Source organism: Dermochelys coriacea, chromosome 11 (genome assembly GCF_009764565.3).
Source record: "Dermochelys coriacea isolate rDerCor1 chromosome 11, rDerCor1.pri.v4, whole genome shotgun sequence".
Lineage (NCBI taxonomy): Eukaryota > Metazoa > Chordata > Testudines > Dermochelyidae > Dermochelys > Dermochelys coriacea.
In genome coordinates, this window is record NC_050078.2 from 9814380 (window position 1) to 9839994 (window position 25615).

The 25615-nt window shown below is 43.2% G+C and overlaps 1 protein-coding gene and 1 long non-coding RNA gene across 4 annotated transcripts; both read right to left on the reverse strand.

Annotated features, from left to right (window-relative positions):
* Positions 1-976: 976 nt before the first annotated feature.
* On the reverse strand, positions 977-11812 carry LOC122458052. Of its 3 annotated transcripts, XR_006277870.1 has the most exons (4): positions 11202-11812; positions 10022-11109; positions 3019-3212; positions 977-1112 (listed from the first exon to the last, which is right to left on the reverse strand). It is a non-coding gene; the product is annotated as an uncharacterized LOC122458052 (long non-coding RNA). The 3 variants fall into 3 exon arrangements; XR_006277871.1 differs by having other exon boundaries at positions 977-3212; positions 10942-11109; XR_006277869.1 differs by having other exon boundaries at positions 977-3212.
* A 4437-nt stretch (positions 11813-16249) lies between these two features.
* NIFK (nucleolar protein interacting with the FHA domain of MKI67) lies at positions 16250-24597 on the reverse strand. The gene is made up of 6 exons (XM_038422505.2): positions 24261-24597; positions 23526-23654; positions 21454-21562; positions 20808-21019; positions 19654-19728; positions 16250-16923 (listed from the first exon to the last, which is right to left on the reverse strand). The coding sequence occupies exons 1-6, from the start codon at positions 24363-24365 to the stop codon at positions 16747-16749; spliced, it is 807 nt and encodes a 268-aa protein (XP_038278433.1). The 5' UTR covers positions 24366-24597; the 3' UTR covers positions 16250-16746.
* Positions 24598-25615: the final 1018 nt, after the last annotated feature.

Below are 25615 nucleotides of genomic sequence, written 5' to 3' on the forward strand. Positions count from 1 at the left end.
GCTAATCCCCTTGTCGGGGGTAGAGTAAGGAAATCGATTAAGAGCCCTTTAAGTCGAAAAAAAGGGCTTCGTCGTGTGGACGGGTGCAGGATTAAATCGATTTAATGCTGCTAAATTCAACCTCAACTCCTAGTGTAGACCAGGGCTCTGTCAAGCGCAAAACCCATATCACCTTAGTATCAACACTTTTATGTCAGAAGTGCTGATTCAAAAGAACATAAAATAAGAACATAAGAATGGCCATGCTGGGTCAGACCAAAGATCTGTCCAGCCCAGTATCCTGTTTACCAACAGTGTCCAATGCCAGGTGCCCCAGAGGGAATGAACCTAACGGGTAATGATCTAGTGATCTCTCTCCTGCCATCCATCTCCACCCTCTGACAAACAGAGGCTAGGGACACTATTCCTTACCCATCCTGGCTAATAGCCATTAATGGACTTAACCTCCAGTTCTCTTTTAAACTCTGTTATAGTCCTAGCCTTCACAACCTCCTCAGGCAAGGAGTTCCACAGGTTGACTGTGTGCTGAGTGAAGAACTTCCTTTTATTTGTTTTAAACCTGCTACCCATTAATTTCATTTGGTGGCCCCTAGTTTTTATATTATGGGAACAAGTAAATAACTTTTCCTTACTCACTTTCTCCACACCACTCATGGTTTTATAAAACAGGTTATAGAAGAGTTGCATACTGTGGAGAAATTTGGTCCATTTCACTTCCAGCTTTCTGCTCCTGAGTTTGTGTGCCTCATTCTGCACCTCTGGAAGATGTGGGCTTTGATACAGTAAGAGCTGTACAAATTTTTTTTACTCTATACGGCTAAATTCAGTGCCTTGCATAATGACAGGTTTCAGAGTAGCAGCCGTGTTAGTCTGTATTCGCAAAAAGTTAAATTCAGTGCCTTGCATAATGACAGGTTTCAGAGTAGCAGACAGACTAACACGGCTGCTACTCTGAAACCTGTCAGTAAGAGCTGTGGCTCCCAGCTGTACCCACTGCCTTTTAGGGAGGGAGGGTTTGCCCCCTGAATCTTTCACTAGATCTCTTCATAGAAGTCATCTCCATTGATTAATCCTCTCAGGTGTCAGGATCACAGTGATGTTTGACCGTTTCTCTGTTTGAAAAAATAGCATAGATTCAAAGCTCCCATTCTACAGCATATGTCCTATCTGAATGTACAAATAGCCATGTTTTAGAAGGCAGCACTTCATTTATGTTAGGAAGACTGCATTTTCTATGGAACAAGCTGCAAAAACTGTGTAGATATAGAAAACTGGGGATACATAAGTGTGTGTGTTTGGGGGTGGGGGGGCGGGAGTTGGTTTGTATATACTGAAAGCAAGCAATTACAAATGAGCATTAGAAAATACCTTGGTTTCCACTCCCTACTGAGGAGGCAAAATCCCATGACAGTACTAATTGGCTAAGTACTGCCCACTCAAGAGATAGAATGTCCATGTCTCACACATGTGGCTTTCCAGGCCCTGTATTATTGGTGTGTCTAATAAGAGGACTTCCTGCACATAGCCCTCTCCAGTGAAATATGCAATCAGCACTGCAGTATTTTGTGCTCTTATGCATCTACAAAGTACCACTCACTATTTAAGATCTTTGGTCCATTAACAAGAACCATTTGTTTTAGTTGATGCATAGCTGTTAAAACCACAGACAAATTTCTCTTTGAGACTTAAGAAAAATCATTTTTCTAGTTTCACCTCTGCCCCTGAAAATGCTTCCCTGTCACATTCTGCTTCAAGTTGGAAAAGATATTTGTGAATTTATATCTTCCTCTATCAAACTGCAGACTAAATGACAATAAATATGGTATTTTCTTTACTTTTTCTGTAAGTAGCTAATTCTAAGAAGTAAGTTTCTGTGTGTAACTTATTCCTGCTGCAAAGTGATTTCCATCAGTGCTATAGCAGCAATTTTAAAGGGTCCTTCCCTAAGTCTCCCAACCCTGTTTTCTGAACTTTTTAAATGTTGGCTAACAGTTTATTTGGGAGTGTTTGCACAAATTCCTACCTCTAGTGATTTTAGGTGTAGTCTGTTTAAAACATTTAACATTTTTTTTCTGTAAAAATATCGGAAAAGTCAAGCCTTAGCTTTGCTTTTTTGCTGGGAGACTTTTCAGATGACTAATGCATGTAAATTAGGAGAGTTCTCAACCTTAAATTGAAGAGACAGGGTGTTGAATCCTTAGCACAAAGATTTTCTCCCAAGTCTTACACTTAAATAGGTGTTAACCAAACCAACAGAGTTATATTCTCAGAATAAATATAGTTTCTCTTCTCCATTAACCAGGTTTAACATTATTAGTATTTGTGATATTAATCAACCACTTCTCCAGTCCCCCATAGAGTCATCCAGGTGGACAAGATCTGCAATTCTAATCTAAAAAAGAGCAGATTAAAACTTTCTGGCTTTTATACGCTTCGTAAAGAAGGCAGAATGTGCACCATCCTGATTTTCCCCCCTTCAAGTTGTCTTTAAGACTAGAGCCATCGGTATTGTGCACAGTATTCCAAACAAGTTCCCTTAATCCCTTTTCCATGCTAGAATAATGTCTTTTCATTATCTCAATTTTAGAATATCACAGAATCTTGCTTTTTCTTTACTGTGCCCAAAGATGGCTCTTCCTGATCGGCCGTGTAGCATATCACTTAGCCTCCCTTTCAGCTCATGCAGGTTTGTGAGCAGCAACTCACAGTCAAACAAATCAAAGCATCCTGAGAAACCTAGTCAGATCAGCATGGACACCTGACCTTTCTCCAAACTCAATACATCATCAGCCAAGCATACCAGTTCTGCTTCTGTGCCAAGCCTGACACCAGCAAGATAGAAAGAAGAATCTAAATGAATCTGGAGCAGACAACCCCAAAAAGGTAAGATTTGAGAGAGCAATAATTGGGGGAGTTGTTAACATCAAGCAATGACTTTGTGAGCAAGGATGTTATTAGCATTGGTTTAAAATTATTTGCTTCTATGGGACACTACTCCCACAGAGGCAACCAACCTACCTGGATCTGACCAATCATTTGCAAAATAGACAGAAAATCCCTCCTGCCGAGAAATGGTCAAATCTGTTACCAAGCAGAGATGCATTTTTACACATGGGCAGTGAAGTATAACCCATAACATTTCCAGGGTGCATCTGCAGTTCAGCTTGCGAATGGCTGGCCATGTGGAAAACAGCCAGTAAGGTCACAGAAGGCTGTGTCCAGGGAAAAGACAGAAAAGAAGGATGAGACGGATGCTCCTATTAATCTTTCAAACAAAAGAAAGAGAATCAAACTAGTGTGAGGAAGGTGGCGGGTTTTTTTTCTGTACAACTATAGATTAATTGTATTGGAATTAACTGCTCTTCCTGCTTCCTCTGGGCCCTTGATTGTTATACAGGAGATGGGAGAGGCCCTTCTTTTGCTCAGAATCTGCCCTGTGGTTTGTCTGATCTAATCTGAAATCTACTCATCACTACTCCAAAATTGGCATACAACTTTATTTCACCTCAGAGCTGGCTGCATTGCAAAGGCCGGTGAAATGATCCCTAACATATAAGGCCAAAATATGTTTTCTTTATATGAGTAGTCCAACAGGAATACTTGCTTGGGTAAAGTTAACAAGATTTAACTCATAGTTTGTAATGTTGGCCATTACCCTCTGCCATCTCGTCATGAAGAGCATTGCAGAAATCTCCTGCAGACAATGCACCTCATATGGTGAAATGGAAACAATTTAACTTGCATCGACACAGAGGGAAGACCAGAGACAGGACTCTTGCATACTAGTCCCAACTTTGCCACAGATCCCCTTTGTGACCATGGGAGAGTCACTTTGTTTTTCTGTGCCTCGATTTCCTCACCTAAAAAATAGAGAATACTCTTTTCCTGCCTCCTAGAAGGGTTGTGTGAGGATTCATGTTTGAAACACAAACAGCATTATCTGTTTGGAATGATGTTAAGTTTAATAATTCACCATTGTGCCCTTTCCGCATGAAAATTGTCACTGACCTAGATATGAGGCTCTTTCTGCTCAGACAATTTGAGTCTGCACTTCTATGTCTTAATTGGAGTTTTCCTGCCAAGCTTCAGAATTCTACACTGAGCTGTTTCCATGTGATAGCTGCCACAAACACAACAGACAGCTGACCCACTTAACTCCCACATGAAGGCTGAGGGAGTCGCTTCACTCACCAAACAAAAAGGAAAATCCAATCAGTGGAAGGGTTGTGATTAAGGGAAACTAGCAATTGGCTTCATAGCAGAGACCGTAGATGTGTGTGTGCTTCAGTTCACAGGAGCGGCAAGTTCTGCCATCTAGGAAGAAACAGTGGGCATAAGGCAGATACCCAGGCTGTGTGACTGAATTTAGTTCTGGTGAAAGGTGCCAGATCAATAGCCAAAAAGAAAAGGAGTACTTGTGGCACCTTTAGAGACTAACAAAGTTATTAGAGCATAAGCTTTCGTGAGCTACAGCTCACTTCATCGAAATGCATCCGATGAAGTGAGCTGTAGCTCACGAAAGCTTATGCTCTAATAAATTTGTTAGTCTCTAAGGTGCCACAAGTACTCCTTTTCTTTTTGCGAATACAGACTAACACGGCTGCTACTCTGAAACAGATCAATAGCCCTAACACTGAAGTCATCTGGAAGCTGCCCATTAGTACTAATTTTGGGGGGTGTTTGCTTTGTGATGTGGATCCAGGCTGAGACCCACCAAACTCATTTCACACAGGCCATCGAGCAAGCATCTGTTAGGAACAAATTTCAACACAGACTTGGACTGGATTTGATCCAATGATCTAGAAGTGAAGGGCTTTGTAGCCTATTAACTAGGGATATGTATGGGTTCTAGTATTTATATTTCAGCTATAAATGCTTATGTTTTCCCAGGCTGTCATACTGCCTCTGGGAGGAGTGATTTATGGATCAAAATAATGGGAGATCTACTTCATATTATTTTTAATTCACACTTAATCAACCTTTAACCCCATTTCCTCTTTTCTAGTAACTTTCCATTTACCTCCCCTCAGTTGGATTTCTTTCTTTCTGTTCTTGCTCTTTTTAGTTGCTACTTATTTTTATTTCTCTCTCTTTTTCCACCCTTCAAATCCTCATCAGTTCTGTCTCTCACTGACACAAATCACAGTCACACATACACATACATACATACATATATTATGGACTCCTTTGTGTTTTCATCTTTGAAGAACATTTCTATTTTTTTGAGTCCCCCCCCCACCCAAATATTAAAGAGGCTGAAAAGTGACATATCAAGGTTATAAATGCAGCATGCTCCTGACAAGGAAAAAATGCTTAGCACTGCAAGAGAGGCTGTGTAAATGGATTAAGACTCTTTTTAAAGATTAGACCACCCTCCACCTCAAATTCAGACTTCCACTGAAATTAATGGAAGCATTAAATGAATCCAATTGAGAGGTTTGTCATCAGAAAACAATATGACAAATATATACAGTCAGTCCACTCAGAAGCTAATTCTCAAAAACACCAGTTTCAAGTAATCCTAAATACCAAAGGATTAGCTCTATTTTATGCATTAACTCTGCAAAAATTTATCTTGTACAGTTATGACGGGAAGGAGGGGAGGAGCTAAACCAGAAGCCTTCAGGATAAAAATTAAGGCCCAGATTCATTCCTGATTTAATTTCATTGATGTTACACCATGGTCAGATTTGGCACAGTGAGAAATGCACCCACAACATTAATAATAATAATTAATATTTTTCACTTACATATCACCTTCCATCTCAGAATCTCAAAGCTCCTTATAAACCCTAACAAATCCCCCTGTCATCTTTTGCTTCTCCTGGGTTGTTTGGTCTTTGGGGCAGGGACTGAGGCCGTATATACACCACAGACGCTACAACAGCACAGCTGCAGCACTGCAACTGTGCCATTGTAGTGCCATAGTGTGGACTCTGGCTTCAGTGATGGAAGGGGGTTTTCCATTGCTGTAGTTAATCCACCCCTCCGGGAGGCGGTATCTAAATCAATGAAAGAATTCTTCCACCAACCTGGCAGTGTCTACACTAGGGCTCAGGTTAGATTAACTATGCCTCTCAGGGGGGTGTGAATTTTTCACACCTCTGAGTGACATAACTAGGTTGGCCTTCATTTTAGGTGTAGACCAGGCCTGAGTCTTCCCGAGTTTGCAGATAGTACCTAGTGCATTGTGGGCACTGCCATAGTATAAAGAATTAATAAGAAGTGTGACTGCTCTGGATGATGCCTTTATAAAACTGGCCTCAGGTAATGCATCAGATCTGATCTGCTCCTTTTAACACAAATTGATGGCTTTTCTAGCTGCCAGCCTGACCCTTGCAAACCCAGTCTGGAATCTGAAAGTTAAACCAAGTCCCTTCCATGTCCTTAGTTATCAACAATTGTTGACGATGCACGAGCGCGAATAGAATGCCACTCACTTTCTCATAGCTGTAATGGTTCTGCGAGGCTAAGAAGTAAAGAGGAGCAAACTAATTTTAGTCACTTGGTGATTCTGAGTACATATAGGGAGAAGGTCTGAGTGAGAAGGTGCCATTTTGGACAGTCACTCTTAGAGCAGAATCACAAACCCCCTGAAGTAAAATCTCCTTTCCACGCTCCAGTTGTACAGATTGGGAAACTCAGCCACAGAAAAGCTGCTTGGCTTGTCCAAAGACACACAAGGAATCTTTGGCATGGCTGAGACTAGAAGCCAGCTGTCTTGATTTCCAGCCCTGTGCATCAATCACCACATAATTCTCTCAGTTGTAATTAGTGCTGGTTGTTTTTGCAATGGACATTTGGGACTTTTTTACAGAAAAATAACAAATTTCCAGGATCATCTTACCTTAAAGCCTCCTTTATTGTACAATAACTAATATTTTTTTTAAATGTAAATAATTTGCCAATAGTTTTAAACTCACTCTCCCATACTTCACTATGGATAGAGCCATATATGCAAAAATGGAATGGAGGCTTGCTCGGTCAGTTACGAAGACCCTGTCTTCCTATGACAACCTTCCTGTTTATCTCAAAGTCATGCAAACATGCAGCCTTCATTATCATAATGGTTGTTTTAGAAGGTCTGCAGACATGTGGGCCCCCATTAATAAAGCCTTGCTTAAGTCTCATTGACTCACATGAGGCTTAGAGATAAGCATTATTCTTAAGTGCTTTGTTGAATGAGGGCCTCCGCTCCGGATCCCCTCATTACCTGTTCCTCCCAGTTATACTCCTCCAGTTACTGAGCCAATTGCCTCATTAGCCCAGCAATCATCACTGAACTCTCATAATCCCCAACCGAAATGGATTAATTGGCTTCAATTAGGCCTGTGCTCTTCCCAGTGCTCAGCAGCCTAAGTGACCAGGGTGCTACAAATAGTGCCTTGGCACATCTCCCTGTTTAGGAATAAACCTCCATCCACCATTCCCCTAACTCTCCCCACAATGAACCCTCTCCTCCAAATTCAGACCACGTCATTGGCTCCCCTCTTCAGCCTTCCAGGGACTCACCCCCTGCTCTCTGGATGGCATACGAGTTTGGGGCAGGTGGAAGGAGAAAGTTACATGCTAAATCTTGGGCTGCGCAGATGGTAAGACCAGTTGAATGAACCCTAGATTTGTTTGAACCAGTCCTAGGATAAGAAGAAAATCTTCTGTCCTTTTCCCTAAGAGTTTACAGGAGCATCCATTATCCAACCCTGGGGCTATTTAATGATATGGCCAGTCTGTCCAGAGATTTCAGACAGCACTTGCTTTGTGGGTAAACTGCCCAAGTCTGCTGGGTCAGGTAGAGTCTCGTCAATGCCAAGCTGTTTTAGGAAGAGCTGCTTAAAGGGCAAGATGGAGCCCAGGGCTTCCCAGAGCAGCAGAAGCAGCCTGAAGAAAAAGCACAGACTTCTGCCAGTTCATTTTTGAGGCTGGGGAAAGGAGCAAAGATATTAACAACAGCACAGCCTTCTGGGAAATGATCTCACTGAGCTGGACAAATATATTAAAATGTCACTGTATTTGGATATAATGGGCTTAGCAACAGTCACCTTGATAGAGGGGTCACTGCTGGTTAATGGAATTTCCCAATAGCTAACGCATACCTTGCTGATAAGAGATGCTCTGCTTGGTACCACAGGAGCATTCGTAAGAGAGACCGAGCTTTCCTTTCTACCCCCAGCTACCTGGCCTGAGTAGGGTTACCAAGAGTATTGCCATTATCACATGAAAGGGGCTGGTACTCCTCGCACTACTGGTTGCTGTTATGGTAGCATACATTGTTTGTACAGTGTGAATGATTGTAATTTGGCCCTTTGGATGGACTGGAACCTCCAGACTTCTCAGCTTTGCCCATCAAAAGAGGGGTGCTGGTGCGGGTTTGAACTAGCATCTTCAAGCAGTTCCAATAGCAACAATTTGTTCCTTTTCATTGTCTTTGCCAGCGGGATTGTGTGTTGCACCTTAGAGTGTGTATTTTTAGCAAGTTCTAGATTTCTCTCACTCAAGAGTTTTAGCACACTCACTCCTGTTATGTCCATGGCATACAAATAGAGAAATTAGATAACAACATCAACGCTTTCTGGAAGACTGCAATGAAACATGATTTTATATCTTAAAATTCAAAATGATGACACACAAGAATCCCAAAAGAGGGAGAGAATAAACAGGCTACTCCCTAAGGCAGTGAGGCAGAACTCACCTCACTTTGCTTTAAGATGGCTCTTTCAAGACTGACTCTGCTCACAGCCTGCAGGCTTTGCCACAAAGTCCTCTAGCCTGAAAGCAGGACCCCAATTCTTGATGTGATAGCTTGCAATTCCAACACACCATCGCTCCTTGCTCCATGATCACTAGGTTTCTTAATTCCCCAAATTGTAGCTCTCGAAATCAGTTACCCTTGGCTACTGCTGCATTTGACAAGCCCTTTCTTCTACTGAGTTGAACTCTAAGTAGCTGATGGCCACTAGCACCAAACATTCCTGTTACTTCACCTTCTATCACTTCCTCCATTGGCATAAGACAATATGAGCTGGCCTGCCAGTGTTCTGGATTATGAAAATCTGAGACATAAACATTGTTCCCTGACTGATAAGGCTTATTATAAAGGCCTGTGGGAAGCATGGCAGGAGAGAGCTGAGTTCTGAGAAAGCCAGGGCCTAGCCCAATCAGGCCTTTGAGAACCTTGAAAAGGACCCAGAACTGTATCTGCAGCCAGCGCAGAGAGCAGAGCTCTGGCATGATGTTATCTCCTGGTCAGTCCCTTTTAGAAGGCATTATTTGGGAAATAGGGAGAAGCAGACAAGTAATAGCAGCTACTGGGCTCCTCAGTACCACTGTCTGCAGCAGTCAGGTGTTCCTTACAGGCCACACATCCGAGGAGAGATCCTCGGCTAGATAGGGTGAGGCATGCAAGGCCCACATCTTGCAGACATCTTCCCCGGTCTGTATTATTTATTGGAAATGTGCTGGTGTGAGGGATTTGAGTGTTTGCTGGTAGTAAATGGATACCTGGGATCTATACAATCCCTTAGCAACTGTAACAAAATCTTTGTAACCACAACTCCCCACATGCCATCTCTATAGATTCCAACATGTGCAAAATGCTGCTGCTTACTCTGTCATACTTACCAAGATGTATGACCATATCAGCCCCATCCTCAGTTCCCTATTCATTTCACAAACCAGTGACATTACCCTCCTCCTATGAACATTTCTCCACGGACTTGCTTCAGCTGATCTCCCAGAGCTTGTCTCCTTTTACTCATGGAGCACCAGCCTCCAATCTGTCGTAATAGATAGAATCACAGACTGCTTTAATCAGGAGACATTTGTTAAAGAAAACTACAGACACAAACAAACAGGTGTCCATACAGCTTGAGTTCCAGCTTTGTGTCCGTTGTTTACCAGGGATACCCTGTCTGGATTTCTGCACAGGCCATACACATCTAGTGGTTGAATTATATACTGCAAGTAAACACATAATTACACTGTCTACTCCTTCATACAGTCTTGCTACTCTTGGCGCAAGTACCTTTTCTGCAGCTCTTGTGACCTTGAGTGGCTTCTCTGCCTCATTTACTCTCTCCTCCATCTCGTCAGATCTCAGCTGAGAACATTTCTTTTCCTCCCTTGCCTTTACTTTGGAACTTCACTCCTTCTGTGACTGCACATACTTTCTCTCTGTACCTTGATTATTTCCCATTGTATAGAGCTTTTGGGGAGGCAACCCAAAGTAAAGTTGTGTTTGTTTTAAAAGACAAAGGTAGCATTTTCTTCCTCCCCTAGTTAGAGCCAAGTTTCAGAGTTTCTGATTTGATCTTTTTGTAGCATTTCTGTAGTTCATCCTTTTCCTGAACAGTGGGAGATCTGTGCACTTATTGGTCAATCAAAGTACCTTGTGGTTCCAAGCAGGGCTTCAGTTCTACAGTACTCAGCAGGTGGCTAGAGAACTCATCCCAGCTTCAGGGTGAGCGACATGACTGACATCTCTTGCTGTCCTTCCACATTTTTAATCTCAATCCAGAGTAGCTCAGCATTACCCTGAGTAGGGAACATGCTTTGCTTTGACACTTAACTCTCTTCTGATTTGTTAACCTTTTGCATGGCTTACGCTGGCCACAGCTGAGTTTAGCCAGAAAAATGAGACCGAACTCATAGGTAAGTGTGAGATACGCAGAATCCACCCAGCAGTGTGCTCTGTGCTTTCTCCCAACAATTGCTTAGCAAAGTGGGTGTAGATTATTCCTCACTGAAGTCATGCCTCTGAACTTTCACTTTATTAGGCACATGCTCAGCTGTGATTACAGCTACCGGTTGGCTAAGAACCACACACATTGCTTTGACTGTCAACTCTTTGTTCTGTTAGTACAATACCTTGTACAATGGGGTCCTGGTCCAGACTGAGGCTCCTTGATGCTACCACAATACAAATAATAAATAACATCTTATTACCTGTTGTTATTCCATCTCCCCTCAATCCCCATCCCAATCCACTTGTGTGTCTTATCCACCTGTGATTCTTTGTCTCCTAGCACATAAGCTCTTTGGAGCAGGGATTGTCATTTACCAGATTTGTCCAGAACCAGGCCCTGACCTGCTTGGCCTCCAGGCACTAGCAACCTGCAAATGTTAAATGATTATATTTCTAAAAAAAATAATTGCACATGGATGAGCGGTAATGGAAATCTCAGAGGCGGTTGAACATCACACACCTATCACAGCTTCCTTCAGCCAGCTTATGCTGGCTAGCTCCAGCCTTCCACACAGCTGCTGTCACTGTGGTCTAATAGAATGGGGTGGAACTTGCATCTTTTCCTTCAGAAACTGGTTTGATTCCCACCACTTTCTTGGAGTTCTGTCAGACTTTGTTTCCCAACTGTTTGACAAGGCTTTGACTCCATGTTGGAGTCCACAGGATTCAGCATTTTACTGCAAACTTGTAAAAAAGAAAAGAGGATGGTTTACAACACATCACTGGCCAGAACAACCAGAAGCTAAACTTCATTTTGACTTGTGGAGGAAAGCCCATACTTCTTCTGCAGCACTCCCCTCCTCAACCACATAATATGCAGATAGGAGCACTCACTGAGCACTAGGGAGAAGCCATTGAGCCCAAGGCTACACCAGCATCTCAAAAAGGGAGTAGTCCAACTAGTTTGGGGTGTAGCCAGGGCTTATCCCATTCTCCATCCCCATGTCTGCTGGAACCCAGCAGAAGGGGAAAGTACCCCCTTTGCCCTACAGAACCCTCATTTCCTAGCTTGGGTATGCTACAGACTGAGACAGTGTCCATTGTTTAGGGAGATGGATCTGTACTTGGGATATTGGTTTCAGAGTAGCAGCCGTGTTAGTCTGTATTCGCAAAAAGAAAAGGAGTACCCGTGGCACCTTAGAGACTAACAAATTTATTAGAGCATAAGCTTTCGTGAGCTACAGCTCACTTCATCGGATGCATGAAGTGAGCTGTAGCTCACGAAAGCTTATGCTCTAATAAATTTGTTAGTCTCTAAGGTGCCATGGGTACTCCTTTTCTTTTTGGGATATTGGAAGCATCTCGGCCCCAGGGCTTGATTATTGTGTCACTTGATTTTTTTTTTCAGACAGGCCCCCACACCATTTGTTCCCAGTGCTCCATGTTCTATGGGATGCTGTGCACTTTTGGGGCCAGCTTCCCCACCTGGAATGGAGAGATTACTTCTCAGGCACAACCACCAGATTCACTTTGAGACCTCCTCCAGAAGGTGTTGTGTATATGTGGGCAGACTGCACTATCCCTATCTGAGTCACTCAGAGTATACAACAGTATACATAACTTGCCTGTCACCAATCCCTATAAATACTCCACAGCCCGCCAAAAATCCCATCCGTTTTCTGACCAAGTGAAGAGCTTTGCATTTGACCGAGTCAAATGAGCAAATGTGCTGTAGTGTTCAGAGTGTGAAATCCCTGCAAGGAGGGAAACATAATTTGTGACACAGCACGTCCATCCATTTGCTACGGAAACTATGTTTAGTAAGTATCAGATGTCCAAATTTCTGCTTCTGTGCACAGCCTGGGAGAGCTGTGTATTAATAACACAGGCAGCCTAAAAACAGCATCACAAGTCAGCCTGCTCCAGTGAGCTTATTGCCAAAGCATTGATAGTGCAAGCTGATTATTACTGAGTGCTATTTACACACCATCATAAGCAGGCACAACACCTTACACAGACAATTCTGTATCCCTGCTCTGTGGATCTTATGCTGTAAGTTAGGTTCAAAACAGCAAGGGAGGATGATAAAGGGAGTGGAGATGCGGGCTAACGCAGTAACTGAGCAGATGGATCTATTATTATGGTATGCACAGGTCTCATCATGACTCTTTGGTGAGATTTGTTGTAAATGCAGAATGGATGTCCAAAATGAAAGTTAAGAGTGGAGTTCAGCAATGGAAGTGCTGGCTGAAAGGAGTGGCTCCTAGAAAGGGATTTGGAGGATGAGGTTGACTAGCTGAATTCCAGTGCATGACATATGGGATTAGACAGGATAAAAAGTCATTGAGTCACATGTGGGAGGAGATGGTAAAACTCTTACTGATTTCAGCATATGCATATCTGGCCCATAGGGGAACTGAACTGGCAGAGCGCAGGGCACGCAGAGGGGGGAAAGGAGTTATGAGATCAGATAGGTAGGAGGCAGAGCACTGCCAGGTTTTGAGAGGGCGAGAAGTTAGAATGTGTTTCTGGAGAGGAATGGCTCTTACTGAAGAGACTGCACAGTAAGAGTGAGAAAGAGGAGTCTGCTGGCAGCATATTGGATAAACAAATTTAGCTCCTTGTGTCCTCAATCAGGACTGAACAGTGTTATTTCTACCAGCATCAAAGTCCTTTTGATAAAGAGCTGGGCATGATTTCCAATAAGGCCATCATGACTTTTGGAGGGTCCAGCCACCACCATGATACACTGCTTGCCCATTCCTACAGAGAGCCCTCAGTACCAAGCCAGTTTACCAGCTATACCAATCAGATCTAGTGCAGCCTAGATACTAGGAACTTTTGGTAGAGTTTCTTTTATTTGATCTTGGGAGACCACTCATTAGAGATTCCCCCATTCTGTTAATCAGTGTGGGGGGGAGGGGGGGAGTTGTTTCCACAGCAGTGAAATGTATTGCCATCCAGTGTTAAGATTATTTAAAGAGTATAAAAAACCAACACCAGCTTGGTGAGTATGCCTTCCTGAATCTAAATATTACTCATAATACTGTAGACTGTTACTCAAATTAATTTACAGCATGCCATTTTTGAAACCTTTATACTTGGAAATAATGTTCAGGCTACATTGATCTGGTAAGTCTCTTGTTACATTAAGTATTTAAGGTTAAGAATAAAGTATTTTAAAGGTAACCTGGGCAGAATGAATAAACTAGATCAGTCGTTCTCAAATTTTTGAACTAGTGACCCCTTTTTCACAGCAATCCTCTGAGTGTAACCCCCTTTTAAATTAAAAATACATTTTTTATATTTAACACTAATTATAAATGCTAGAGGCGAAGCGGAGTTTGAGAGTGGAGGCTGACAGCTCACAACCCCCATGTAATAACCTTGTGACACCCTGAGGGGTCACAATGCCCATTTTGAGAACCCCTGAATTAGATCTGTGCCCTTTGTACAAAACAGCTGTGGCAGATTGTAGGCCCTTAACACTCCAGCTGCTGTATTTAAGACAGATTACTACTGATTTTAAAAATTCCTGTTTAAAATTCTTTAGTTACTCGTGGATTATTACCTTGCAGATAGGCAACATGTAAGGTGCGATTCTGCCTTCCAAACAATTTTAACCGCAAGACTGTTCAAACCCTTAACTGTATAGATAACCAGTTAAAAATATATAGCTACATCAAACATTTTACTGTTCAACACAAAACAAACCCATTTGCACTAATAAGAGGGTGTGACTTCTTGGAAAGGTGTATTTCATGTTGTATACATGCCAAAGGTACACAAAACTAGTGATGGTGCCAGGCTGGTAAACAGATTTCCCCAGAGTTCCACTGTGCCCAAGAAATGCAAAAACATTTGAGGTGAAGTCACACCCAGCCAAGAGGCTTCCTTGATCACCAAGAGACAAAGGCAAATTATCTGACCTTAGTCACCCAACAGAGGCTAACAATTGTGCACACCTGACTCTCATGATTTAAATAGGAAGATGGCCAAGTGAGGATAGATCTAGTCAGGAAATTGATGAGACTTCCCCTCTCCTGCCAGGCAGGTCCCACAATAGCCAGAGATTTAATTAGCTGCTCAGGTGTGTTGTCCATTAGTCTAAGCCAGGTTTTCATCTGAAATCTCTTGCCAAGCCTGACCAACGGCCAACAATGCTGCAGCAATTGGAGTGTCTCTTCTCAAGTGATAAAAGATCAAGACTTGTGTAACTTGAACTGATTTTTTGTGTGACTCAAGATTTGTATTAAACAAAATGCAAATACTAACTGCATTGTCAAAGGATCAGTTTTTAAAAGATAGGGGGGAAATGACAGTTCCATGCACATGCTGTAGTATTTCTCCTGAGAAAACTAATACTAAACCATCATTTTAAAAGACATTCTGCTTTTGAGTATTCAAATTAACAGACATAACAGGTGAAACAAGGCTATGGATCTGTACTCTCCTAACAATATCTCCACCTGATTCTAGACCAGACTGTGGAACAACTATAACACCCTGCCTCAAAAACATTCTGCCCAGGTGTTATGCTGATCCCAGAATGATGGATAGGACTTTAGCCCAGGTCTGTAGCTACTTAGAGAATGTAGACATGATCAGTCCATCTCATCATTGCCCTCTTCACTGTAGTGCCAGTATGTCAATTTGAAGTGCTCTAAGTCATCTGTGACACATGTAGTGAGAACATATTTTCATTCTTTTTGCAGAATGAAAGCCAGCCTCAGCTCCTCTAACCTCAGAGTAGGAGTGCGACAAGCCATTCATTCAGAAATCAGCCTTCCCATTCAAGTGTAGCGTATTGACGCTCAGTTTATGGATCAGTAACAAATACATTGTAAAGATCAGCAGATGTAAAAGTATGAACTTGACTCTCTTCACCCCAGAAGCAGCGAGTTTCATTTTACAGATGGGAAAATTAAGAGACAAAGCAATAGTGAGTTAAAGCTATAAATATAACCCCAAATGTCCACTCAGTTTTGTGTTTTAACCACATTGTCTCAAAAATAGACACTTTCAGATCACCCATGAAACAGCAGAAATTTGCCCATTCTCACTGAGAACTTTTATCTAGGATGCAACAGTTTTAAAGCAGGCCATTTCAATACGACTCCAGCACCATACACACCTAGCCAGAAGTCACTTGAAAAAAAGTCAGTCCTACTTTTCTGTGTTGTAAGACTTATGAGAAGTGGAAGATAGAATCATGATTTTAATGTGTTTTTCCTCACTTTCAAGATTCTTTTAAAGTCTGCAAACAGAGCAGCAAACTTGCAGAAGAGACAAATACAGATGCAATTAGTAAATTACTTTCACTTATTTGGCATGGTTATAGAGCAGCATATAGGCTAATGCAAGTTTTGAAAGCATGTTAAGTGGTGGAATTTGAAGCTCCTTTTCTAAACGTGACTGTGATAAAGGGTCATATTATGTGGTAAATGCACAAGTCCAGGGGTCAGGATATCTGGGTTCCATTGTGGAGCAGCCTGAAACGCCATATAAATTAGTCTCTTCATGAATTAGATGAATATATTTGTATAAAACAAGCATTCATCCCATTGATGCTACTGAAAGTCACAATGTACTTCTAAAATGTTTATAAAAAATGATATCCCTACGCTAATTAGGACTGTTAAGCATACTGCCATCAGTAGGTTTGCAAAACTATTCTTTGATTTCCTTGCAAAGGGAATAGCCATTTTAATGAGAGAAGAGTAGTATGTTACAGAGCTAATTCAAAGTGACAGTGGACATGTTGGGACATAAACTTGGGTGTCCATTTTATCTACAATGATCAACACAGACATGGATTTGAGAGTGTTCTGAGAATCTTCTATAGCAGGGATTCTCGGATGGGGGGCTGCAGCTACCCTTCCCTTGATGCTAAGTGGGAATGCCTACAGACTAGATGGATGGGCCCCCTGATATGGGAAAGGTTGAGATCCACTGTTGTAGTTAAACCAAGAATGAACACAAGTCAGTAAGAACCACAGAAAGTTCCAGCTTGCAAACATCCTTTGGAGTTAAGGAAAACTTGGCTACAGAGGTTTCAGCTTTGTTTATTTCCATTTCTTTGGGTTAATTTTTTTCTGCAGCTTCGTTGTCTTCTTGGCCTTTTGAGCAGTGTTCTTTACGCTTGTTGGAGGCAGTTTGATGGTTATTTCATCTTCATCAGTTTCTGCTGGTTGCAATTTCCGACGCTCAAGGACTGTGGGCGTACACACTGGGGTGGGGTCCTAGATAAACCAAATAATGTAGTTACCTTTAGAAGGACAGCTTCCCTAACAGACATGTCCTATATAGCATCAAGCCCATCCCCCGCCTGATTCCCTGCACACATTGAACAACTGCCAAAAGGTATCAAGTGAGAATGATTTCTACACTAGAAAGCTTTCTAAATAGATTAAGTTGATTTTGCATATTAAAATAGATACGTGTTTTATAAAAAGAAAAGGAGTACTTGTGGCACCTTAGAGACTAACAAATTTATTAGAGCATAAGCTTTCGTGAGCTACAGCTCACTTCATTGGATGCATTTGGTGGAAAAAACAGAGGAGAGATTTATATACACACACACAGAGAACATGAAACAATGGGTTTATCATACACACTGGAAGGAGAGTGATCACTTAAGATAAGCCATCACCAGCAGCAGGGGGGGGAAAGGAGGAAAACTTTCATGGTGACAAGCAAGGTAGGCTAATTCCAGCAGTTAACAAGAATATCAGAGGAACAGTGGGGGGTGGGGTGGGGGGGAGAAATACCATGGGGAAATAGTTTTACTTTGTGTAATGACTCATCCATTCCCAGTCTCTATTCAAGCCTAAGTTAATTGTATCCAGTTTGCAAATTAATTCCAATTCAGCAGTCTCTCGTTGGAGTCTGTTTTTGAAGCTTTTTTGTTGAAGTATAGCCACTCTTAGGTCTGTGATCGAGTGACCAGAGAGATTGAAGTGTTCTCCAACTGGTTTTTGAATGTTATAATTCTTGACGTCTGATTTGTGTCCATTCATTCTTTTACGTAGAGACTGTCCAGTTTGGCCAATGTACATGGCAGAGGGGCATTGCTGGCACATGATGGTATATATCACATTGGTAGATGCGCAGGTGAACGAGCCTCTGATAGTGTGGCTGATGTGATTAGGCCCTAAGATGGTATCCCCTGAATAGATATGTGGACAGAGTTGGCAACGGGCTTTGTTGCAAGGATAGGTTCCTGGGTTAGTGGTTCTGTTGTGTGGTGTGTGGTTGCTGGTGAGTATTTGCTTCAGATTGGGGGGCTGTCTGTAAGCAAGGACTGGCCTGTCTCCCAAGATCTGTGAGAGTGATGGGTCATCCTTCAGGATAGGTTGTAGATCCTTGATGATGCGTTGGAGAGGTGATCTTGGGAGACAGACCAGTCCTTGCTTACAGACAGGAAATATGAATTAGATTAATTTTTATTCCCTTGAACAAATATCATGAGTTGCTCTAGTTTTTCGGCATTAAGATAATTATTCCTTGATTCAGAGGGTTAAGGAGGATAAAAGGAAAGGAAAATAAAGATGAACAGGAAGTGTCATGAAGAATGTAAAGACATTTAAGAACCAGGGGTATTGCTCCCTTATAAATCCAGAGTCATGTAGAAACTAACATTTCACATCCCAATGGCAATATTTTTTAAAAGAATCCACTTCCCTGTGCATTTAGTTTTCTTACTTTTACAAGCCCCTCAGATATCTGCCTCTGCCATTTTCACAAGAGACAAGCCAACCTCACCCCAAATATCCAGAAATACCACACAGCACAGTTACCTGCTGTGACACTTCTTTCCTGTGGATCCAAATAACAGCACTCAACCCCTCACACACACACAGCCAGGCCTTTCCAAGTGTACATTAAAATGGAGAAGGCTGAGGTGCAGTGTTCAAAACTCTCATTCTGACAGGTCTAAGCAATAGGTGAAACCTCAGTGTTCTTTAGACTTTTGGACTGTAACATGTGGAATCTCAAGCATGGGAATCTGACTTTTCTGATCATAGCACTATTCTTTTTACATGGCTGATGGCAGCTCCCAACATCTTTTAGCTTATTTATACCTGATTAGCAGACTGTAGCCTGGTCTACACTAGGAAGTTTTATTGGCAAAAAAAACTTTGTTGGCCCAGGCTTCCATTCACACACAACTCTGAGTCTTGCTGACAAACCCTCCATGTTTGCTGGCATAATTATTGCCATTTCCTCAAGTGAAATAAACCATCTGTTGGCACAGTATTAGCGTGGACGCACACGTAGCTGTACGAGTATGAGAACTTCTCCAGCAATAATCCCACAATGCCACTTTCTCTTTAACAGTGGCTGGCTGGAGAAGAGACCTGAGCTGCTGTGTGCTTTATCCATATTTGCAGAGACAAGTTGAAAATGGCATGTCAAAGAGCAGTAGATAATGGGATGGAACAGGAAGTTGTGGAATTTGAAATCAAATTCCCACAGCCCTTTGAGAGGAATGAGGGTATCCCACAACATACAGCAACTATCCCACAATACAGAGTGTAAACTTCCTAAAGGGTAACAAGCCAGAAGCTGGTATGGAGGACACTGGGATGCCTACCCATAGTGCAACATGTGTTTTGATGGTGGTGGACCTGATGCATGGGCAGCCCAAGCAGCCACATTTGGTGCAGTCCGTCAACATACCTCATCAGTAACAGTAAGCCAGCAAAACTTTGGCTGGTAAAATTTTCTAGTGTAGGCAACACTTAGGACCTCTGCTATTCCAGACAGCACATGCTGCCTACCATTCAGAAGTGTGCACTCTAACCCACACTGCAACTTTTATTGCTACAAAGTCAGTCTGTTACCCACAGGGCCCAGGACACAGGCTCAAGAAAGTAACAGGGGAACTACAGTAACTAGTCATGTGTCTGAAGTACGTGTTCTGGCGCCTTTAGACTGCATGAAGCCCAATGAGATCAGCTGAATCTTACCTGGCTGTTCACAGATATGTTCAGGTTCGAGTTTGAGTTTGAAACATTTTTTTTCTTTTGAGGCATCTGTGCGGCCTATGAAAACAAACATATCAAGCAATTCATTACACAGAATTGCCTCCTAATGCAAAGTTATTGAGATTTTCCTAATGTAGCCAACAGACTTTTCCTTCAGTTATAAAACCTTTACTGTACCAATTGTTGAACCAGTAAATTGGCTTATCGTGCCACAGAAGTCAAGGAATGTGATTTAGTGTATACATCCAATCTCAGAAATAAGAGAACCCTTACGGTATTTTGTGTTTTCTCAGTAGATATACAATGGGATCCTGCAATATTTAAATATTTCATCCCATTGCTTTGTAACCATATACTATCTAAGTAGAGGAAGGATGGTCCAATGGTTAAGGCACTAGCCTGGGACTTGGAATATTTGGCTTCCCTGCCACAGGCTTCCTGGGTGATTTTGAGCAAATCACTTATTCTGTGTTTACCTCAGATCTATAAAATAGGGGTTGAGAGAGCTGGCATGAAGACAAACATTAAAAGACACAAATGCTTGGGTCCTATGGTAATAGGGGTCTTTACAAGTATCTTGGATAGATAAGTAGTGGAAAATAGCAAACAGTGACACGAATCAAAGATCATTTTTCAGGTCAGTCACTAGCCTATTAAACAAGTATAACATTAAAGATATTTCTCTAAGCAAGAACAAGGCTTCGTCTACACTACCACTTTTGTCAGTAAAGCTTCTGTTGGTTAGGGGTGTGAAAAAAACATCCCCTTGACTGACAAGTTTCACCGACAAAAGTGCGGGTGTGGACAGTGCTATGCCAGCAGAAGTCCTCTCTCCTGCTGGCAATGAGTGGCTACAGGGGAGACCTTACAGCTGTGCCACAGTAAGGTCCGTAGTGTAGACACTGCCAAACAAGTCTGGCAGAGCGCACAATCCAGCAATCAAGTCACTATGATTTCTGTGAGTGCTCACATTGTCCTCACTGTGATTTAGTCTCTGCACCAACCTCCAGATTACATGCAACATTCTTAGATCAATCACGTATAATGGATTCAACACTTTCTTCTATTGAGCACAATCTTAGAGACAAACTTAGAATTTAATACTTGACCGAGCGACCATAAGAGCCTCCACTTACAAAACCAGGGAAGTCATAGTCTATTCCCTTCTCAGCCAGCCTCTTTCGTAACCGTTTCTCATTTTTTAGTAGTCTCTCTGTCATCCTTGTCTTCTCTTGGGGTGTTCGTTTCTTGTTATACCGCTTGACTGCCGGATGCGATGGCTTCCTAAATGTCTTCTGACTGCCTCTGAAGAGGTTTTCATGGACCTTTTCAGGTGGCATAAATTCACCTGTGTCATAAAGCACATCACACTAAATCAAGAGTTAAGAACATAAGAATGGCCATACTGGGTCAGACCAATGGTCCATCTAGCCCATCTTCCGATAGTTGCCAGTGCCAGATGCTTCAGAGGGAATGAACAGAATAGGGCAGTGGTTTTCAACCTCTTTTCATTTGTGGACCCCTAAAAAATTTCAAATGTAGGTGCAGACCCCTTTGGAAATCTTAGACAGTCTTAGCAATCATAATAAGACAGCATGGAGTGCATGGGCGGGGGGGAACACACGCATGGAGAAAGGCAAAGGGAATCGGTGATATTCACTTAGAAGATCTCCTTGTGTGCTGGAACTCTAACATAAAAATGCAAAATTTCCCTAACTTCCCAGGAAACAATACACTCACATGCACACATTTCCCTGGCTCACCAGTGTTTCATATACTCACACTTTAGGAGTCTTTCACAGAACAGGTAGTTGTTCATGGTATCTGCAACAATCTTAGCAACTTCATCTGATTCAAACTCTACAAATCCATAGCCTTTGCTGTCTCCAGTCTGCCAGACAATGACAATGGTATCAGAAATCTAGGTTACGTTTATACACTATGTCTGAGAACTATGCTAGATTGTTTTTTCACGCTCCAGGGTCATATTCTGTTCTCAGATCAACAAAGACAACTCCCAGTAAACATTGCACGTGCCTTAGGGCAGAATTAGCCCATGATAACGTACAAGATAGACTCTGTAAAAGCTTATCTTTATGTGAAACAAATACTTCTGCATTATGTATTTAGGGAAACATTACTTAGCTTTTTAGTTTTGTTATATTTGTTACTAAGTAAAAGTTATGACATGAGGTGAAGGGGCATTTCCTCTTTCGATAGATGGGATCTAAAGCCAGCCACTTGTACTACAAAGTAGTCAGGAAGTTTAAAAGCACTGTCCCTCCTGTTATATTCATTCAGAATTGTACACTGGATTTAGACTACTCTAACATTTCTCACTTAAGTGTGTTTGTTCTGATGAAAGGGGCTAGATTTACAGCACTAGAATTGGAGCCCTGTTTAAAAACAGAACCAGGGGCAACTTCCTCACAACACCTGCCTATTTATCTCTATCTTTTTCTGGAATGACCACCCTTATGGTAAGAGGTAACAGCAAGTCTTTTCCCTGTTCTGACACTGCCAACAGGGTTTTCACTTCAAGTGATACCTCTACACTACAAAACAGACAGAACCAATAACATGTTACTTAAAAGTCAATGAAGAGACTTTAAAATACAGTTATCTTCAGTAACCATCTGAGCTGGATTCAAACCAGTAACTTACATTAAAGGTTTTAAAGCCCATGACCAAAGTTCAATCAGCCTCTGGAACAAGACATTTATTATAAACATCCAAGTAAAAGTCTACTTCTGAGGCAGTGAAGTTTATATAAAACCAATCAATGGCTTTAGAAGTTAGGAAATAGAACAAACTGAATTCCTGAAGATCAAAAATTTGTGTGTTCTGAGAAGCTATCATAGTTTCCAGAATGGACAATTAGAACACAAGAGCAGGGCTATTTCAGGTTCTCAGACCCTGGTATGGCAGACCATTTTTAAAGTCCGTGTTCCTCCGTATTGCTTTTATACATTGGCTGGTGTGATTGCACATCAGTAACATTTTCCAGATGGAAAGAAATCAAGAGAAGGATGTGGTCCAGGATGTGAGGATTTCATAATGTTAAATGATCTATCATCCAAGTGCTAGCATTGGTAACTATGTTAACTGATTTTGTTTGTTCAGCACATAAAGCATGCTCTGCACTTTACAAAACCCTGCCCCACCGATCTTAAAATTTAATTACCGACATGAACGAAAGGAAAAACTGAGGCTGTGGCAAAGCAGGAGAAAGGGAAGAGGGGTGCAACAAGATTATACAATATTTTGTCGGTCATATGCATTTTTTGGTGGCTATATAAACTTAAAGTGGGCAGAGGGAAGGGCGCAAAGACAGGTGAGAACAGATTTTAGCAGCTGCATTTTGGATGGACCGAAGGGAAGTCAGGGAGGCTGAAGAGAAGGTTGCAGCAATCAAGACTGGAGATAAGGACACAGAAAAGTGCTTTAGCCATTGAGATAGAGAAGAATTGGATTTTTGAAATGTTGTGGAAGTTAGACTTGGTAACATCCTGGCAATGTGGGAAGGAGTGAGAAGGTGTCAAAGATTAAACCAAACGGTCAGACCTTCAGTGATTTTGAAGATGGTGTTATCCACACCTATGAAGAAAGACAATGGAAAAAGACCGCTACTTCCTACATCTTAATGTAGAACAATAGGGCCTTGAATGAAGTTCAGGGAAACGGTAATAAAAAAAAAAAACAAGGACACCCGTAAGCAGATAGCCCCTGGCCAGTGTTCACTTCTAATGGGGAAAGTTTATTAAATGAATGTGACAGTCTGGTGGAAGTAGAAAACACTCAGTAAAAACTGCAATTAGAAAGCTAAAAAATTCAAAGCAATTATGATTTTTTACCTTTTTACTTCTTGAAAGCCGAAGTCGGGTGACTGTTCCAAACTGGCTGAAGTACTCCAGGATTTGTGGCTCATAAAGGCCCCTAGGGATATGCCCTAAATAAATTACACCAGGAGTCAGCTTCTCATGCTGTGAATAGGAAAAGTACAGGTAACATTAAAAACACAGGAACATTTATGCACAACCCCCACGTTAAACACAAGGAGACAAAAGGCCACCGATCTGGTCCCAGTACAGTAATGCCCAGTCTCATCATCCAAGGCAGGCTGCAACCCTGACCGATTTCCTGTTTTCTTCCCATAGCCAGTTTCCCACCAGGTACCGTTTTCGCAGTCGCAGCACGAATACATCCACTGCGGTTTGAACGGAAAACCCTCCTGCCAAGCATCTTCCCGATCGCGGCTCTGCGCGACTTTGGACGTTGTTCCTCGACTCCACGGGGGGCGGGGAGGAAGACCGCGGGGTGGGGGGCAGAGAAGGGCGAGCCAGTTTTTTCAGCCTCAGCCTCAGGCTGTTCGGCGTCTGAAATGTCTCCCTCCGTAGCCGACACCCCAGTGCCCGCTACACTGACTCTGTCCAGAGGCGGCTCCGCAGCCCCAGGGAGAAGGGCACGGAGCCGCCTGGCGAGGAGACGGAACCCCCGGCCGGCCCGCGGCCTCCCCCCGCAGGCAGCTCCAGCGCGGGCCCCCGAGGGGGCTGAGGCCCGCCGGCGGGGAGCAGGGCCCGGGCTCTCACCTTGGTCCCCCTGCCGGAGCGGACGCGCAACACCTTGTCCTGGAACTCGCGCTGCAGCTGCGGGTCCAGGGAAAGGAGCGAGGCCGAGGCCCCAGCCGCCGCCATGCCGCCCTCTCACACCAACCACCCCGGGCGCGAGCCCGGGCACTTCCGCTTCCGGGTCCCGTCACCGGACGTGCTCTCCGGCCAACTTCCGCCCGCCCGGGCTCCAGGGCCCGAGCGGAGACGTAGGGCTACAGCGGCCTCTGGCGGCAAGAGCCGGGCGCGCTCTTGGCGCGGCCACGTGGGCGCTCGCTAGGGCTCACCCCTCCCCCCCCGCCGCCGCTTTCCCCCTCCAACCTCCGCGTCCCCCCCCCACCTCCCCCCCCGCGGGCCCTTGTTCCCGGGACAGGAGCCGGCCAGGGGGACCGGATGGAGCTGGGCGTGAGCGAGGCAGGGCGCCAGGGAACTAATGGGCACAGGCGTGTCTGCAAAGGGGGCCCCAAAGCTTGAGAAGAAAGTGAAAGGCCCATCGACCCAGCCCCTCAAAGGTAGAGAGGAGCCTAAACGTGACTCCCGGGGCAATTCGGCACCAAAACAATCCGGCGCACACTTTAAAATGCTGCATCTTTTATGTGTCAAAAGAACACAGTGTAGTCCCTCCAGTTTCCATTGTTTTGGTAATTTATTTCAAAATACTGGATCTGTCAACAAGTATGGCACAATAGAGACAACAACAACATCAACAACAAATTCCCCCGGGGTAGAGAATTAAACCCCTGTAACAACCCGGTTCCAGTTGGGGGATGCTGGAAGGGCAGGAGGGGGAGTTCCAGAGCCCAGATACCTGCATCCCCCAGAGCCCAGCTGTGGGGCACCCCTCTCGCCGCAGAGCCTTTTCTCCTGCTGATAATCTCTCTTAACTAATTATCCTCTTTCACTTTGTATGGCAACTTCCACCTTCTCTGTATGTATATATAGATCTTCTTACTATATGTTCCGTTCTATGCAGCCGATGAAGTGGGCTGTAGCCCACAAAAGCTTACGCTCTAATACGTTTGTTCGTCTCTAAGGTGCCACAAGTACTCCTGTTCTTCTTACTCCACCCCGTCTCTTTACGGTCATGCCCTTCCTCACCCTTTGCCAGAGCCAGGTCTCCCGGGCCCTCTCCCATAGTACAGGGAGATTTTGGAGGACCAGTTAAAGGCCAGGGACCGCTACTGATAGTGTAATATTGATCATCATACTTGTTGCTAACAGCAGCCAAACTTCTGGGCCTTTTTGCAGGCCTGTTCAGCCTTAGCATGACTACGCCAGGAAGACTCAGCCTCTTGCTCAGCCCTTGTCTGACTGCACCCCTCTCTCATGAAGTCTCC